Below are 16,845 nucleotides of genomic sequence, written 5' to 3' on the forward strand. Positions count from 1 at the left end.
TACGGTTCTAGAAAGTTCTGGAATTGACGAAATTGCCTGCGTGAACAGTGGGGAATCACTTGATTGCCCAACGCCATTTTCAGTTTTTTTGGGAGAAGGGTTAAATGTATCCTCATTTTCCTTTTAAATTAGTGATTTCCAATTCAATTTTTTTGATTAATTCATTCATAACATTTATCTATTTGATAAATAGTTAATGCAACATATTTTGATAGGGTAATTCACATTTTTTTATAAAAAATTTTAAGAATAAAATTTATTATTTTATTTTCAAAATCAAGAAAGTCGTTAACCTTTAAAAAATTTTATGAATTTTTTTACAAAATTTTTTAAATTTATAAATCATCTATCAATAAAAAATTACAAAAATTTAGACTTAAATATTATACATTCAAATTTTAAATTTTAATCACTTATATCAATTTTATTTTTAAAGAAATTTTTTTTAATGGAATTTGGGCAAAAAAAAAAATGGTGAAATCGGCCACAGCCCACAAGGCATTGGGACCCATGGTTCGTTGGTTAAAGTTGGCTGAGAGTGGCTCGTGGGTAGATACTTACCTCTGATAGATTTTATGATGTTCTCTTTTATTATCACCGTCAGTACCTCGCCAACAAAAGTGATTAACCCAAATTGGGCGGTTTTTCATTTTATATCCAAAAGTGTGCAGATTTCTAATGGTCCTAAATGGGGGTATGACATTGATGTGAATTTTAGTCCAAGTGGTCAATGAGAAATAAGACAAGGGCTTAAGGTCTTCCGGTTGCATTTCGGTTACCTTAAATAAAATATAAATAACAGAATATAATACCCAAATTCTCCCCCCTCCCCCCCCCCCCCCCAAAAAAAAAAGATTATTGAATTTATTAGTTTCTTCTAAAGTTTATAAAATATTATGATTGATGTAGACATATAAAATTCTATAATTTTTTTTTATTCAAGGCACATGAATGGTTGACCAAAGTTTTAGTGATTTTGATGCAAATTACTAAGTTAAAGGCATTTATTTATTAAAATTCAGCTTATAGGTCACAACTCTTTGTTTTAGTGACTAAAAAATTCTTACAAGGATATAGAGATCTTGATTTTCAGCCGAAGTTTCCTTTTCTTTTTTTATAAGTTATGTTCATTTTATGTAAAAAAAAAATTCAGCTTATAAAAACCATGCGTTTTAATGGTAATTAATTGCGAGATCAGTGACTAAAACTTTTTCTTGAAATGCAACCAAAGAAGAGCCATTTGTAGAATCAAACCTACATTTGCTCAATTGTTCTGTTTGTGTGTGTCACATTCCGAATGGCGGATTCCTTAAGGAATCTTATTTAAAGAATCAATTCACTTCCATTAAGCCCACAACAAAAACAATACACATTAATCTATTCAATCATGCAACCTTATCATATTATAACTACATCATCTTAGGTACTATTAAACCTGTCCATGGACCAAATAGCAACAATTATAGAAAATTTTTATTTTTCCAATTTAGCAACAACAATGGCAACAAAAACACTACTTAATTCAGGAATCCGGTTGATATTAGGTATCTTAAGGATAAAATTCCAACAGCCTAGCTTTACATGAATGAAGTAATTCTATAGAGTACAAAAAGTAAGCCCCCAATAACCCCCACCAACCATAATCATAAAATGGAAAGGCAAATTAAGTGAAGGAAAAGTTGGTGATTATCCAAATCATGCTACATCATTTTCGAATTAGTGGTGTCTTAATCAACTTAATTAAGCGCGTCATCGGTCGTGTCTCTAGGGTTGGGACAAGGTCGCATTGAGAGTGGTGGGGGAGACAAGGGTTCGAAAACCTTTAGCATGTAACAAGAAAACGAAAGATAAAGATGAAAATGAGAGGATGGACGACCTCAACTTGAAAAATGGCAGTCAGCTGGAATGTACTAGGGAAAAAAGACTTAGATAAGAAGGAAGATTTTGCTTCCAGTTAGGGGAAGGCAAATGAGCTGACTTGCATGGGTTTATCCCACAGGAACCTGATTTAAGCTCCAAGTTTATATTTTGTCAGGATTCTAGAAATAAATTGAATTTCTCCATGGAACTTTCTTATCATTCAAAAAAGGGGCATAAGCTAGCTTGGCAAAGATCAAATCAAGTGTGAATACAATTGCAAAAAGAATTAGGTTTCCCAAGCTGAATGACATGATTCAAAATTCAGAAAAAAAAAAAAAAAAAGGGTGGAGGAGGAAGGCAAGAAAGAAAGTAATGATAGTGTCTCAATGTAGTCTGTGAACATTATGACAAATTATCTGTTGTTCTCATCTTTTGATGAATAAGTTATAATTTAAACAGGGAGAGTGACTGATGATTTGGTCAAAGGCAGATGATGTTAAGCAAAAGAAGATGCTACAAACTAAGTATATTTTCGCCCACAATGTCTCGCTAAATTGTTGATAGAATGATGAATTTTTAGTTTTAATAATGAGGATTTAAATTTAGATAATTTTAAATAAAAAATTAAATATAATTTCACATAAAAAGGGTAAAGTAAGATGCAGAATCCTATCCATTATATTACAAATAAAATAAGCCCAAGAAAATTTAATGCTAGGATTATCCCTTCAAAAACGTCAATTGCTTAATAAAGGCTAAAATATTAAAAGTGTCCATACATTTTTTTTAGGTAAAAATTATCCATAAACTTTATCAATTTAGGTAAATTATATATTTATAGTGTACTCAAATAAATCTTTATTCTTTAATTTGTATTAAGTATGTCATTATTTAAACAAATGATTAATTTATGTAAAAAACTTATTTAGGTACAAGTCAAAGGATAAGGATTTATTAAGAATAAATTAAAATTTAAGGGCTTATTTAGATGCAAAGTAAAAGTAAAAGATGTATTTAGGCACAATAAAATTATATAAGCTTATCTAAATAAAGTTATTTTAGTCTTTAAGTAAACAATTTTTTTGAAATATTAACAAAACAATTAAAGCTTAATTAAAAGGAATATATATAAGCAGAGATCTACTTGAACCAATGTAAATATTGCATTATTTTTTGACCCATTGATTAAAATTAAATCCATAATACTTATATTTAATCATTTTGATCAAAGGGTCAAAAAAGTATAATACTTATATTAGTGTAAGTGAGTTCTTATTATATACATTTGATGTATTATCGTATATAGATTTTATATATTGTCAATGAATCGGATGATAACATCTTATTAATAAAATAAATCAAATGATGTCACTTTATTAATAATTAAATTTTTTAAAAATTTATTTTAAAGATTGATATTTGTCCATTAATAAATTGATATTTTTTTATTCACTATCAATTGATATAATAAATTTTATATATTATCAGTGCATCAAATATAATATAATATAATATATATAAGTTTACATCATTGGTGGGAATTGACAAAGTCCATTTGCCTGCATTGATAACAATGTTTAAATGGAAAACTTGGGATCCTCCTCCATCAATGTTAGAATAATTGCGTATTGACCGAAACGTAATGTAAGTAGGCATAAGATATTTGACAACTTGTTCCTGTGTTCCTCAATCAAATTAAGGACAACTAGCTAGTCCAACTTGCATGTATTATAATTGATAATTTGAAAAAAAAAATCGGTAAAACCCCAAATTGTAATAGGAAAAACAATTTGGTGAATCATTGTAATTACTGAATTTTAATTGAGGGTTCCAGAAGAGGAAGTTTAAGTCAAATTTTGTAATGGTTTCTACTGAGTGCTAGCTTGACCAAGTCCATTGTGAAACCCAAATTTCATCTTGGTTTTGTTTTAACGAGTATTGTGAACCCAAAAATTAGGTTATAAAGCGAAAAAATAATTTCAAAGTCAATCCCAACATTGGCCAAAATAATTATAAAAAAATATATCCCCACAAATTTCATTTTCACAGCGACAAGTCCACCACATAACATTACTATACTTCCCTTGCCTATATTTCATGCATGGAGACAAGGTACAAGGTTTAGAAGAAGCTGCTGATCTCTTGACCAAAAAAAGACACTCCCAAACAAGCAAAGCCGACACCGCTAAAAGCTCACAGAAACAAGTCTACGAACTTCTACAGTGACCTAAACCCACGACGCAATCCCTGATTTGCTCATTTTCATGGGAAAACAAAGGTTTTATTAGCTTTGAAAGAGTCAAGCCACCATTTGAATACACTGACCAAATGACTTCTAACTTTCAATATACATAATGTAATATAATTAGTATTTTTTGTCTCAATTCAGCTCCTGGGTCAATGTTTTCTCCTCCCTAATCAAAAATGAAAGAAAAAGAGTCAATAAAAAAAATTATTGTTTATGGCAAAGGGAACCTCCACGTTGCTCTCCTCTCAAAATACAAAGTCGACAATTCGAATGTTTATATTATATAAAATATTAAAATTTTATGTATTTATATTATATTTTATAAAAAAATTATGTATTATAATTAATATTAATATAAAAATATAAAATATATATTTTTGATTTTATTAAATTTATTTAAAATTTTTATTAAAATTATAAATTATTTTAATTTATATTATTTTTAATTATATTATTACATTTGAAATTATCAAATTTAACATAAAGTCAGCAAATGCAAAAGCAAAAGTAGACTTTTTATATTTAATAAAATTTGAGAGAGTTCATATTGACATTTCGGTGTGGCGGCCAGCATGCATTCACATAGAGCTTTGCCTGTAATTCAGTGCCACATGTGAAAATTGTGGGTGCCAAAAACCATTGGCACCTTTCTTTTCTCAGCCTACTGTTTTTCTGATAGGGCACAAAATGAGAGGCCAATTTTTGGGTTTAGGTCCATAGAACACGAAGATTCTCAATTTGTCACTTTGTCGGCTGAACCTTTCTATTTTATTATTTAATTATATCTTTGTTTTCTTCATGTTCATATTATATTTTTCCTGATTCCCATTACACCTCAGCATGCCAGCCATTTCTTCCCTTTCCTTCCTCCCAAAATACTTAGCTTTTACATTAAATTAAACCAATACAGGTTTTTCTTTCTTTTTTTTAATAGAACCAAAGCTCTTCAATGTTGACCCCATCATTAGAATATTGAAAATTTTTGGGTGGAACTAGTATGTCACCATTCACCGAAGCATGAGCTAATATTAGGGGATCAAAAGGAACATGCCCATAAAATTTCTATACCATTTCCATATCATTTGAAAAAGTATAGGTTAAAAATATTGAATTCGAGCTAATTTGGTTGATTTTGTAACTCAATTAAGAAAAGGTAGCACCTCAAAATTTGTCGATTGCCAGACAACCATTTTGTTTTAGATGGGTCTAATCAAAATGGCCACCACTAATTAAGCCAACTATTCTCTTATACTTAGGTTTGGATTTCATTGCATTGATGGTGTGATGTAATTTAATTTATTGCATCATTAATTAAATTTATTCAATATAAATTTTTAATTAAAAAATTTTTTAATCATAATTATTATAATTTTTTTTAATTACAATTACAATAATTTTTATTATTATTTTTAATTTTATTGAAACTAATTTCACCGTTTATTCAAATGAAACTTAAGTTATAGCTTAAATAAGGATTAAGATCCTATACATGCATTTGTTGTGAATCATCATTCTCTATGCTAAGTTAAAAATGATCAAATCTAATACATTCAAACATTCGATTTGATTAATTGATGTATAATAATAATTCGAATCTCCTTTCAAAACAAAATGGGCTAAAATGTTGATGGTTCTTCTTCCTGAACTTTGACCTAGTCAATGGACAATGATGCATGGTTTTAGGCAAATACCATCACTTAACAGCTGACACTACTTTGAACCTCATCTTTTTGAACGAATGAGTCCAAAGCAAACCAACTACTTAATTGAATTGGCTTCTATTTGATTTGACGACCTTTTCCTCTGCATAGAAACACAGAATCTTTGCCTTCGATATGATGTTGCATTTTCCTTATTTATCTTTATTGGGTCCCTATGGTTCAACGCCATTCCCTCTCTTTGTCTCTCAAAAAGTTCCAATGGATGAAACAAACACAAATTTGGAGGAAAGTCGTCAAAACTTGTCAATGTTATTGTGGAAATGGTCACGTTAGTGGGACATATACCATAACTTCAAAAAACCAAAGTTGATTGACATGGTATAACTTCAAAAATTTTTGGGTCACTTACAAATTTTAAATTAGAGAGATGATAAAAGTTGATCAGGTAAATAACCGACACCCCTTTAACCATCATCCAATTAAACATTTTCCTTTACCTCAAAAACTTGTCTCCAGGAAAAACTGGGAAAGAGAGGAAAAGGTCCTTTTAGAGTTTTATTATATATATAAATTTCTTAATTCACGGTTTTGACATGGACAATAATTAGCCACAAAGTTCCAGTTATAACGTAAGAGTTCATTAGGGACCGACCAATAGCAAAAGTTAGGATCGAGTTGAACGGGCTTAAAATAACCTTTGTTCTGGAGTTCAAATTCGAGCATAGGCCCAAAGCTTGTTCGTAAGTCTCATCATTGCAAGAATATATGATATATCTGGTAATCAAACCTAACAATATTCTTTCTTGAATAACAGTTTCTGTTTTCGGAAGGACATTTGATTTGTTACCTGAAATCGAATATTTTGTCACTTTCTAGGATTAAATGCAGCAATTCAATGATAAAAATTAGTTGATACTATTAAATTTAGTTTATTATTGAAGAACACAAAGGTTTGATTATTGGAAGTCATAATTTCATAAAGGTTTTGAATCCCCTATTACTTTTTGAAAAATGTTAATAACTGGTGCCTGTAGGCTTATGTTATCCGGACCCATAACTTTTTTTGTATATATGTAATGCATGATCATGAGACTGAATGAATATTGCAATGAAATTAACAAGAAAAGAAAGAAAATATATGTTCCCAAGTAGCAATAAATTCAGAAAAGCAAACACAAGGGCCAATAAAGCAGAAGTCAATACCCGAACCACCACCCTTGCTGATTGGTGAGGTCTCATCTTTAGGCCTTACCAGAAAGCAAGGTCACAGCTGGTGCGCTCTTGACTCCCTCTAGCTATTACATAGACATTATAGTATTTCTTTTTAGTCTTTACCCTCCAACACCTTTCTCACATGCTTCCCTTAGTTACAAAATGACTCCTATTTACCACATTAATTAGTTACTACAAATGGCACTAATTTGACAATTCCAGCAATTGATTTTCAGTAAAATTCATTACCAATAACTTCCCCAATCTTCCCATCTTCAAATCCATTAAAAATGGGGGATGTTATGGGTAATTCACGAAGAAACCTGACCTACTTTTCTGGTGCAGAAGCAGGCTCAGCACACGAGCCTAAACCATTTCCATTACGGGGGCAGCTAGGGGTACTACTGCTACTGAGTGCAGCACTGATTTGGTGAACGGTGGTGCATAAATGGTTGTTGATGGCGGCAATGCTCGAGAGATTGATCTTTGTTGATGGAACTGAGCTGGCAAGAACTTGAAGCCCAACGGTGAGTAAACTGCCAGAAATATGACCGTTTGCCTCTTCAGATGGTGGTACTGATTTGCCTTCACCACTAGCATCTCTGATGAGTTCCACTGGGGTTAGGTAAAAGCCTATGGGAAGTAGAGGGATGCAGGATGGGTCCTCCCCGCTCATTGCTAGCTGGACGGAATCAACATCAACGGTGGAGTAAACAACAAGGCTACCGGATCGGTCTGTGCAGCTCTCTTGCAGCATTAGCTCCACATGCTGTGAGGAGTTGCTTGCAACCTATATTAAAACCATATTATATAATTAGGACGTTTTGTGCTATAGATGGTTAAATTAAGTCAGCGTGTAATTTCATGTCTTTGACAATTGCCATAGTGTAACAAAGAAGAGAGAAGGAAAAACTTTTATTAGCCAAGAAGGAAATTCTTACATTGATTCGAAGAAGTGAAATGCAGTTTCCAGGATGGGCGCCATTAGCAATGTGAGCCACCTCATGTAAGGCATTCCCATTTGAAAGAACCTCCAGCTGCATAAAAGTAAGTTAAAATCAGCATTACGCACCAATTTTGCATTTTGCGAAGAAGATAAAATAATGAATTTAAAGCTCAATGGAACCTGAGCTCGGCGGCGTTCATCCCTCAAAAGATCAAAGACTTGGTAGTGAGGATAGGGCAGCCAAGTAGTAGATACAGCACAAAGAATCAGCCCATTGGGTTGGCCAGGTTCTGTGATTTTCCTTGTTGTGATTCTAACAGTATCATCAGCGGAATCTGGTAAAGCTGTCCACAACTGACCACTGGAAGTGCTGATGTTGACACAGAAAGTTCTTATCATTCTTTGAGCAAGTCTCATTAAATTCTTCCTTGCTTCCAGAGAAGGTATCACTGAAAAAGAAAGAAAGGGAAATATCTTGCTAACGTAACATTAAAAACCAAATTAAAAAAGTAGGTTTTGGTTGCAGGCAAGAGGAGAATTTTTGGAACCTCCTAAGTCAGTGATATTTCTAGCCATGAGGCTAGCAATCCTTTCACATTGTCGCTCTGAAACAGCTAACCAACGTTGTGCTCCAAATGCAATCCCATTGTAAACAAAGTGGCTAAATATCTGATGAACTGGTTTCTCCTCTATGATCTCTGCATGTTCAACCCATGTAACCTGGATGCAGAACCTTCTCAATTCAGTTCAAGAATACTCCCACATTTTAAATTTTCAGTACTGATATTGCTAAATCTCCATGAATGTAAAATGATGCATAATTTCAAAGTGAAACATTTATGTACAATAGAAAGTTATTTTGCACATACCCTTGAATACCCATTAGGCATGTCTTGAATCAAACAGCCAGAGGGCCTTCTCCTGTATAGGGGAAAGGAAGAGTGTAAGTTGTTATGAAAGCCATCGAGAGGGAAATCAACAATTGCCCAGTAAGTTTCATCTTTTAGATTTTGTTGTTGGCAATAACGAAGAAAATAAGCTTCTCGAGTGGGCACCAATGGAGATAGAACTTGCAATTCTGCATACATCTGCTCAAATAAAACCAAAGCAATGATCAGATGGATTGTTTGAAGGAACATAAAGGAGTATTGAACAATTGGCAAAAAAAATAATGTAGCATTGCAGGTGACTCTATACCAGCTGAAGGGAACCATTTGTTCCTGAAACACCAGGTGATATAACTTGAACAGTTTTTGCTCTAGCAACGACAGAGGGAAACAGTTCCGCCCATTTGTTCTGCAATAAGAAGGAAAACATGTCAAAAATGAGATTTATGCCATTGACTACAGTTATTATATAAAGTATTAAGTATATCCAAAAAGCATTTCAAACATTCAGATAATTGCAATATAAATGAAAATTCAAGGAAAGGATGCTTACAGCATCAAGGAATGCATCTACCAAAGTGACGCTATTCATTATAACCACTGCACTATCACGGCTAGCTTCAGTCCTGAACTCACTTGAACGCTGCTTGAGACTTAATGGCCAATGAAACATCCTGGCGTGTTCTTCAAGATTAAGTAATTCCTTCCCATTTTCATTGTTTCGGACCCAAAGAGGCTCATTTGCTTGGCACATCTTCACAAGTTCATCCATGGAAGACATAGCAAGCTCCATTGCAACAGTTTTTTCCTCGTCCATTAGAACTAGATTATTATTCTCGGGGTAAGTGGCTGTTTCTGGCAACATAGGCACAGGCATCATCTCTGCACAGGAAGCCATAGGCTCTGTGAAATGCCTTGGGTATATGTTCATGTCCAAATCTAATGAAGGTGGCATCATTGCAGGAGCTGCACCCATTATTTGGATTGGCCTTCCAATATATCGCGACGCAATAGCACAGACCCGTTCCACCTGTAAAAACAATTCGACATGGTCAAGATAATAACATTATCATAAAAATTTTCTCATTTTCCTGTAGCTCTCAGAGAAAAAAAAAGGGGACTGAAACATTGTACAAAATTGATACTAAATAGAATATTGTTTGGCTAATTATGAAACAATGTTCTTTAATTAAACTTATTAGAGGGTGCAATGCGACTGTGCAATGACGAGGCAAAAGATAAAAGAAATTTTTTATTTAATTAGTTCACTAGCATGCTGTTTACTGATTATAGAGATATATAATCCAGTGAACAGACCTCTTCTCTAAGTCGTGCATTCTCCATCCGGAGCTCTTCGAAGGAAACCCCTCCAGGCACAGCTGGACCACCACAGTTTGGACAAACAAGTTTGCTGAGTTCCGCTTGAAGCCGGTAAAACTCATTCTTGAGAGACTCATTCTCAGCTCTAAGTATCACATTATCAGATCGATCTTGTTGAGCCTGAAAAATTCAAAAAAGAGAAAAAAAAAATAAAAGAACGAAAATCAAGCATTAATCCTTAAGGGTTTCACATATTATTTGCATTAACTGCCCTCTAGAAAGCACATGTGCAGGTAAAGCATTTTAATGCTCAACCCAGTCCACATTTATGAATACAGACTATAATTGCAAATAGAAGACTACCTGCAGTGGCCACAAAAAATAAATAAGATCCTTCTCTTCTGATGCTACTAAGCGCTATGATGATGGATACAACCCATGTACCCAGGTTCAGCCGTTTAGGGTTTGAGCTGGTTTTAATGCAAAGCAATCAACGCGTTTTCTTGGGAGTCGTGTCTGGTTTTGTGATAAAGCTCTCAAAGGGTTTTCAGTATATAGGAGTAGAGAGAGTTTGTTTGCATAAATACATTTTAGGGTTGGGATTATAGCGAAAGCCCAGAGAGAGAGAGAGAGAAAGAGAGAGAGAAAGAGAGAGAGAGAGAGAGGGAGAAGTTGTTCACCTTAATCTGAGTGCGGCGGTTTTGGAACCAAAACTTGACTTGGCGAGGCTTAAGGCCAAGTTCTTGGCTTAGTTTCATCCTTTGTTTGTCATCAGGATGTGGATTTTCCTTAAAAACACTGCAAAACATTGTCTTTTAAAAGAAAAGGTAATTGAACTGTTGTATGAGAAGAAAGAGACAAATTTATTTCTCAAATTTGGTCCTTTAATGGCTTATTTTTGCATGTTATTTGCTTAAAATAAAACCGTTTTCCGCTTAATCTTTTTTGATAGAAAAAAGATTTGAGATGAAGGAAAAAAAAGAGTAAATGATAGAGAATACGCTTCCATTTCTTGGATCTGACGAGCAGTGTGCCTGTGATAACGTTTCTTCTTGGGGGGTTGCTCAGTGCTCTCTTGCTCATTCCCTGACTTCTCTTCTGCTTGTTCACTCCCAGACCCACTGTCCATCCCCTCTTTCCCTCTCAGAAACAGCCCGTTTTCTTCTTTCTATTCCCCCCAAGAGAAAAAGAATGTTAGTAGAACTTAGACAACAAAAAGGAGAAATGAAAGTGAAGGGAAAGATGAATGTTTGATTGATTTAAATAACTTACAGGAACCATGGGAGGTAAAGGCTGCAAAGGCAAGAAGTTGAAATTAGGGTTTTGAATTGGTGATGAAAATAGGGTTTCTGAAGATACCACATTCCCTCCCACAGACGACATGATTTGACAATCTCCATACATTTTTATTTTCTCCTGATCAGTACTCTTTCCTTTTGATGTGCAAGATTTTCCAGTGGACTAAACCCTTTTCCTGGCTTCACTTGAAACGGTCCTGCTTTTGATCATCACAAAAACGGTGCAACTTTAACAATCATGAGGCACCATAACAAAAATGGAATCTCAAAAAACAAAAAGAAAATACTCCAGATTTCAGACACTAAACCTTCAAGCAAAACTAAACATGAAGTACTGATTTAACCACAGACTGTGATCACTAGGAAAAGAACACAAAGGCTCTAAAATTAAATGCAAAAAGTCGAGAAATTTGAAAATGAATGATGTGATCTTTTTCAACGAGAAAAAGGCTACAGCTTCTCCTTCAAAACCACCACCTCAAAAAAAAAAAAAAAACTGACATGTCAAGATTGAAGATTTTTTGACAATACCATCAAAACCCACCATGAATTAAAGCTTGAGAAATAAAAGCAAGCACAAATAAGATTGAATGAAACCAAGAAAATTATAGTTAATAATAACAAGAATAACAATAATAATACAATGTAAGAGTAAATACCACCACCAATGTTGTCGGTGTTTTCTTTGTAGAAGAGAGAAAACAAAAAACCTCTCTTTCTCTCTTTCTTTTGCTTTCGCTTTGATTTCTAAAACTAAAACAGGCAATCTCTGCTCTGCTCCTATCTCTCTCTTCCTTCTTGTAATAAATATAGGGAAGTAAATTTATTTGTATATTTTACCCTGCGTGGTAAACGTGGACTTTAACTGCGTTTAATAGAAATCGATCAACGCCACTTACTCCGTTTTACTGTTCCGTTTTTGTTTTTACCATGTTTTGTAAATGAAGCATCCTCCTTTCTTCCGTACGTTTCCAATGCAAAGAAAGGAAAGAGGCCCTAAGTCAAACGTTTTTAATTTCTTCCTCCCTTCCTTAACACACGCGCATGCCGAAATCGTGAAGGTAAAAGATTCTGCTGATTTTGTATATATTTTCACGCTCTCTCTTTTCACTTGCGTTACTTTTCTTTGTTTGGTAATTGTAGATTTTTTACAGTGATGGTGAACTAGAAGGTTGAAAAAAAGAGTCAAAGAAGGAGGACATATTAAGTAAGGAAGGCAATGTCAAAGTGGTCAAACGATCGAAACCGTCAATTATGTATTGTGGGGTCCATCAAATTGGGGTAGGAAATGCAATTGTCAAAGGGGTCAATGGATCAATGCCGTCCAACTTGGTGAGACATTTGTTCCAAAAAGAAATCTTGACGTTTGTCCCCTAATCAAAAAAAATTCCATTCAAGATCTTACATGTCTAATAACCGTAAAATAAATTTGATAATTTAAAATATATTATTATGATATGATATGAATATAATATAAAAATAATATGATTTAAAATTTTAATAATAATTATATATAAATTTTTAAAAAATAAAATATATATATTTTATATTTTTATATTAACATAAATTATGACATATAATTTTTATACAATATATAAATATATAAAATTTAATATTTTATACGATAAAAATATATAAATATCACATCTAACCCAAAATTTTTTTTATATTTAGTTCATTATTTTCACTAAATTTAATAAAAAAATAAAGCATTAATATCAATATGTTATATGTTATATATCCTTGGTTTATTAGAACTAATAGTGATAATAAAAAATGTATGAGGAAAATGGCCATACTAATAGATAAGCAAGTAAAATTTTGTAGGAACATGAGATTTATTTGTGGGTAAGTGTTTTTTTTTTTTTTTTACAAAAGTGATTATAGTATTATAAAAGAGGAAAAATTTGTAAATATTGATATTTAAATTCAAATTTATTTGAATGTTTTTTTTCAAAAATAATTGTATTAATCAATTAAATTAAATTTTGAATTCAATAAGCTAATATTTGCATGTCAAAGGGAGAGAGAAATCAATTTAACTTACAAGCTTTAATGGAGATCTAAGGGATTAACATAAAATGCTATATAACATTTGCATCTAAATAAACTTTTTCTAACTAGCAGAAGAACATGAAGATATAACCCAAAGTTGGGCGTGGGTCAAAGTACATTAATTTTTCATGAATGAATATGTTATATTAGTATTATTATTATTATTTTTTGGTTTCAATTATAATTGAGAACCCTTTTTCTTTGTAAAGAATTAGAAGTGGAGAATGGAGATGACGTCCATTGGACCATTGACACCTTGGCTGGCTGTGTTAGAAAAGCTGTAATGGAAAAAAGGGGGGGGGGGGGGGGGGGAGCTTATTGAATCTAGCTTTGTATTAAGTAGAGCATTGATACCTGAGAATGAGAAATAAATGTAGAGAGTTGATGACAAATTTTCTCAAGTGGATAATTGTGGTACCAGAACCTTAACCTGCGCTGATTAATTACTATATAATATATACACATCAAACATTTTGCTGTCTTTGAGAATCAGATACTATGTTGGAGAGAAAGTCAGTAAAAATTTATGACTAAATCTTCTTAGGTATGCCTATAAGTATTATTTAAGGTTACTTAAAATATTATTTTAAGAATTTTTTTTTTATATATTTAGTTCATTATTTTCACTAAATTTAATAAAAAATAAAGCATTAATTATAAATTTATTATTTTAAATAAAATTTTAACTAATATCACTAGACACCTATTAAAATTTCCCACATTGTTAAGACATTTTCTACATAATTAATAAAAACTTTAGGTCATCAATGGATGTATATTTCAAGTAGTAAAAAAAGTGTGTTTTTTCTTTTAATTGTTTAAATTTGAATTCATTAAAAAATGATGAGATTATAAGTTTTTTATTAATTCATTATGTTGAATGCAAATAAATTTATTTGAACCATTTGAAAAACACGACTAAAAAACATGTCATGGGAATGAGCCATTAATATCATGTAATAAATTGAAACAGCCCAATGTTTGTTGCTTTGCTTTCCTCTTTTCTTTATGCACGACTGGCTCTTAATAAATACTATTAATGTATTGTGTGGTTACACACAAATTTATGTTAGCCAAATTTCATGCAACATATAAATGGCAATAATAATAATAATTTTTTTTGTTGAATAAAGTTTTATTTTAAAAATACAGTTTAATTCATTCGAAAATGACAATTCGAATTCACAAATCATGTGTCCACTCTTTTTTATATCTTCAATATGAATCAAAATGTATTTTAAAAAAAAAATTTAATTACTTAATTATTTTTGGAATATACGAGTTTAATGATAAAATTGCTCTTTTATGATCAGGAGGTCATGGGTTTAAATTATAGAAATTTTCTTTGTATAAATATAAAAAAAAAAAAAAAAAGATTGCATACTATAGACCCTCACCCGATCCTTACAAAGCGAAAATTTTGTGCACCGAAACTTGTCTTTTACGAGTTTGTAAAACATTGAATTTGGGTTCCTCTATGATTTCATATCCTATTATTCAAGTTGTATTACATTGATTGTCTAGTTTAAATCAACTAGTTGATGTTCCTCTGAAACATGAAAAGCCTAATTTTGCCATGATAACAATGATATGGCAACAAGAAAACACACGTCTTTTGCCAGCCACGATACGTGATTTCTCTTTAAAACCCTTGCTCTATTTCTTTCTTTCTTTTCATTTTCATTAGAAACAAAGTTGTTAAATATGGTCCAGCTGCCATGTGTGGGGGTTGAAACTTGAAAGTGGCCCACACCTGTCACATTTGATGGGCTGCTCTGCTGACTTGCTTGTTGCATCCCTATCCTTCCCAAAGTTGCTTCCCCCTCACTTGTCAAATCGCATTTATAATTAATTCTTCAAATATTAAAATAAAGCTTCAAATAATTGAACAAACACATAGCTATCTTCAATTGCAGTGCCCCCCAACATTTATTTTTGGTTCATGATTTCTGACCGACATTGTGTTTTAGCCATATATTTTCAATTCAATTCAATTCAATTACTAGTACTATTACTATTACTAGGGAAGATGAATTATCCAATAGTCAACATGCATTTCTCTTGCCAACCCAACAGGAAGAGATCAGCCTAAGTCCTAACCACTAAACCTTAAACTCTATGACCAATCCATAATTCAAAGCTTTGATTTATAACAAGCTCAAGTTTTGACTAATTAAGACAGGAATATTGGCCTGAACCTGGCCTGTCTTGGGGTCCATACACTAAACCCATCACTTAGGACTTAATGGTTAAAGTGCAAAAATTGGTTGGCAGTTTCACCGAAAGAATAAAAAAGAGGCTGCCTTTTAATGCTGCACAAATTTTCTTCATCTTGGTTGAGGCTCAAGGAATGGCATTTCAGCATCGGAGAAATCAAAAGAAAAAGAAAGGAACAGCAGAATTTCCATCTTAGGAGAGTGAGTTGTCATAGCATGCCATTGTTATATAACATTTGCTAAATCAATTTTAAAGACTTTTTTATCAATAGATTCATTTTAGTATCTTTTAATTTTACAAAAACCTCATTTTTCATGGCGAAATTGTAAAGAAAACAGAATTATTAATTAGATTTTCAGAAGAAGTATATAAATATCAAAACATGTCTCTTCACTTCTCATCTCATCTCATAGAAAAAAAAATCTATTTTTCAATTTCTTGCCTTGTTATAAGAGTACAAGGTAGCTAGTAGTAAAATATGGTGAAAACTTTAACCTTACATCAGGACTAGGCCTACTGAAGATCGAAGTGCTACAGATCCTATCAAAACTGCATTAAATGAATGCCAAATGATGCTTATCAGAGAGGGATGTCCTTCACATAAATATATATGTCTCATCGAGTAATTACCTATTCCAAAAGCTTGTCATCAGTCTTTGACTAGATTGCTGCCAAGCACTCGAGCACAAAAGCTTTTGAGCCCATTTAGTTTCCTATATTTATTGTTTTGTTAATTGGAACTAGGCTCTGCCATTTGCCAACGTCAAGTGTAATAAAACCCATATTTTATTAATTTATGTATAATTTTCTTCTTTAACAAAATGGATTAATGAGATACTATAGTACATTATGAATTCAATGAAACCATTTAACGAAGATCAAAGAGCAAACAAGAGGAGAAACATATATGCTGCAAGAAATTTTCTTTCAATTAAGAAGTAGAGAGGAAATGAGTAGAAAGAACGTGGCAAATTTTTTAGCATTGATTTAGTCTAAAACGATCAGTCCACGTTCACGAATTAAGATCTAAGTGTGGAGAAACATCTTGGCTAAACGGTTGACAGAGTCTAGCCAGCCAACCAGCAATAAAGACATGCATAAATCACGGAATTAGAGCCACTTTTCACGTGCTTTTCCTCTT

The 16,845-nt window shown here is 32.4% G+C and overlaps 1 protein-coding gene across 3 annotated transcripts; it reads right to left on the reverse strand.

Moving 5' to 3' along the window:
- Positions 1–6,906: 6,906 nt before the first annotated feature.
- LOC111276002 (homeobox-leucine zipper protein HDG5-like) lies at positions 6,907–12,208 on the reverse strand. 3 transcript variants are annotated; one of them, XM_022861702.2, is made up of 12 exons: positions 12,092–12,208; positions 11,407–11,629; positions 11,136–11,302; positions 10,815–10,932; positions 10,132–10,314; positions 9,368–9,844; positions 9,125–9,223; positions 8,797–9,015; positions 8,476–8,647; positions 8,108–8,376; positions 7,923–8,018; positions 6,907–7,771 (listed from the first exon to the last, which is right to left on the reverse strand). In XM_022861702.2, the coding sequence occupies exons 2-12, from the start codon at positions 11,536–11,538 to the stop codon at positions 7,310–7,312; spliced, it is 2,394 nt and encodes a 797-aa protein (XP_022717437.2). In that variant the 5' UTR covers positions 11,539–11,629; positions 12,092–12,208; the 3' UTR covers positions 6,907–7,309. The 3 variants fall into 3 exon arrangements, with proteins under 3 accessions (XP_022717437.2, XP_022717446.2, XP_022717458.2); XM_022861711.2 differs by having other exon boundaries at positions 11,407–11,632; XM_022861723.2 differs by lacking the exon at positions 12,092–12,208 and having other exon boundaries at positions 11,407–11,427; positions 11,537–11,630.
- Between the last annotated feature and the right edge of the window lie 4,637 nt (positions 12,209–16,845).

The sequence above is a fragment of the Durio zibethinus genome, chromosome 17 (assembly GCF_047325235.1).
Source record: "Durio zibethinus cultivar Kanyao isolate XHJ-2024 chromosome 17, ASM4732523v1, whole genome shotgun sequence".
Classification (NCBI taxonomy): domain Eukaryota; kingdom Viridiplantae; phylum Streptophyta; class Magnoliopsida; order Malvales; family Malvaceae; genus Durio; species Durio zibethinus.

Bases quoted from the DNA above. Each gene is read 5' to 3' on its own strand.
- LOC111276002 (XM_022861702.2), bottom strand. From the start codon at position 11,538: ATGTATGGAGATTGTCAAATCATGTCGTCTGTGGGAGGGAATGTGGTA. The intron at 10,933-11,135 runs GTATTCTCTATC...AATGTTTTGCAG, and splicing joins CAGATCCAAGAAATGGAAGC to TGTTTTTAAGGAAAATCCAC. The intron at 9,224-9,367 runs GTAAGCATCCTT...TTCTTATTGCAG, and splicing joins TAGATGCATTCCTTGATGCT to AACAAATGGGCGGAACTGTT.